The 1,551-nt window shown below is 54.7% G+C and overlaps 1 protein-coding gene across 1 annotated transcript; it reads left to right on the top strand.

The window, feature by feature from the left end:
• The first annotated feature begins 6 nt into the window (after positions 1 to 6).
• LOC147754109 (uncharacterized) lies at positions 7 to 1,544 on the top strand. Its single transcript, XM_086976447.1, has one exon. The coding sequence runs from the start codon at positions 34 to 36 to the stop codon at positions 1,519 to 1,521; it is 1,488 nt and encodes a 495-aa protein (XP_086832573.1). The 5' UTR covers positions 7 to 33; the 3' UTR covers positions 1,522 to 1,544.
• Positions 1,545 to 1,551: the final 7 nt, after the last annotated feature.

The raw sequence follows: 1,551 nt of genomic DNA, 5'->3' as shown, positions 1-1,551 counted from the left end.
GTAGAAGTTGGTTCCACTATAGCAACGGCTGGGATGACTACAGAAACAGCTCAATTGACTACAGCAGTAGCTGGCTCAGCAACAGCAGCAGCTGGTTCAACAACAACAGCAACTGGTTCAACAACAGCAGCAACTGGTTCAACAACAACAGCAGCTGGTTCACCAGCAGCAGCTGGACTGGTAACAACGGCTGGTTTGCCAGTGGCAGCTGGTTTGCCAACAGAAGCTGGATTGGCAACAACAACTGGTTTGCCAGCAGCAGCTGGGTTGGTACCAACAGCTGGTTTGCCAGCGGCAGCTGGTTCGCCAATAGCAGCTGGGTTGGCGGCAACAGCTGGTTTGCCAGCGGCAGCTGATTCGCCAGCAGCAGCTGGATTGGCAACAACAGCTGATTTTTCAGCGGGAGCTGGTTTGCTAACAGCAGCTGGGTTGGCAACAACAGCAACTGGTGCAACAACAGCAGCAGCTGGTTCGCTAGCAGCAGCTGGGTTGACAACAATAGCTGGTTCAGCAACAACAGCAACTGGTTCAACAACAACAGCAGCTAGTTCGCCAGCAGCAGCTGGATTGGCAACAACAGCTGGTTCGCCAGTAGCAGCTAGTTTACCAACAGCAGCTGGATTGACAACAACAGTTGATTTGCCAAGAGAAGCTGGGTTGGCAACAACAGCTGGTTTGCCAGCAGCAGCTGGATTGGCAACAATAGCTGGTTTGCCAGCAGCAGCTGGTTTACCAATCGAAGCTGGGTTGGCAACAGCAGCTGGTTTGCCAGCAGCAGCTAGTTTACCAACAGCAGCAGGGTTAGTAACAACAGCTGGGTCGCCAGCAGCAGCTGGATTAGCAACAACAGCTGGTTTGCTAACAGAATTCGGGTTGGCAACAACAGCTGGTTTACCAGCGGCAGCTGGGTTGGCAACAACAGCTGGTTTGCCAACAGAAGCTGGATTGGCAACAACTGGTTTGCCAGGAGCAGCTGGTTTGCTAACAGAGGTTGGGTTGGCAACAACAGCTGGTTCGCCAGCAGCAGCTGGATTGGCAACAACGGCTGGTTTGCCAGCGGCAGGTGGTACGCCAGCAGCAGCTGGACTGGCAACAACAGCTGATTTTTCAGCCGGAGCGGGCTTGCTAACAGCAGCTGGGTTGACAACAACAGCTGGTTCGCCAGCAGCAGCTGGATTGGCAACAACGGCTGGTTTGCCAGCGGCAGCTGGTTCGCCAGCAGCAGCTGGATTGGCAACAACAGCTGGTTCGCCAGCAGCAGCTGGATTGGCAACAACGGCTGGTTTGCCAGCGGCAGCTGGTTCGCCAGCAGCAGCTGGATTAGCAACAACAGCTGATTTTTCAGCGGGAGCTGGTTTGCTAACAGCAGCTGGGTTGACAACAACAGCTGGTTCGCCAGAAGCAGCTGGGTTGGCAACAACAGCTGGCTTGCCAGTGGCAGCTGGTTCGCCAGCAGTCGCTGGATTGGCAACAACAGCTGATTTGCCAGCGGCAGCTGGTTTGCTAACAGCAGCTGGGTGACAACAACAGCTGGTTTGCCAACAGAAGCTT

The sequence above is a fragment of the Varroa destructor genome, unplaced genomic scaffold (genome assembly GCF_002443255.2).
Source record: "Varroa destructor unplaced genomic scaffold, Vdes_3.0 BEIS01000911.1, whole genome shotgun sequence".
Lineage (NCBI taxonomy): Eukaryota > Metazoa > Arthropoda > Arachnida > Mesostigmata > Varroidae > Varroa > Varroa destructor.
This window is presented reverse-complemented; position numbering and strand designations above follow the sequence as displayed.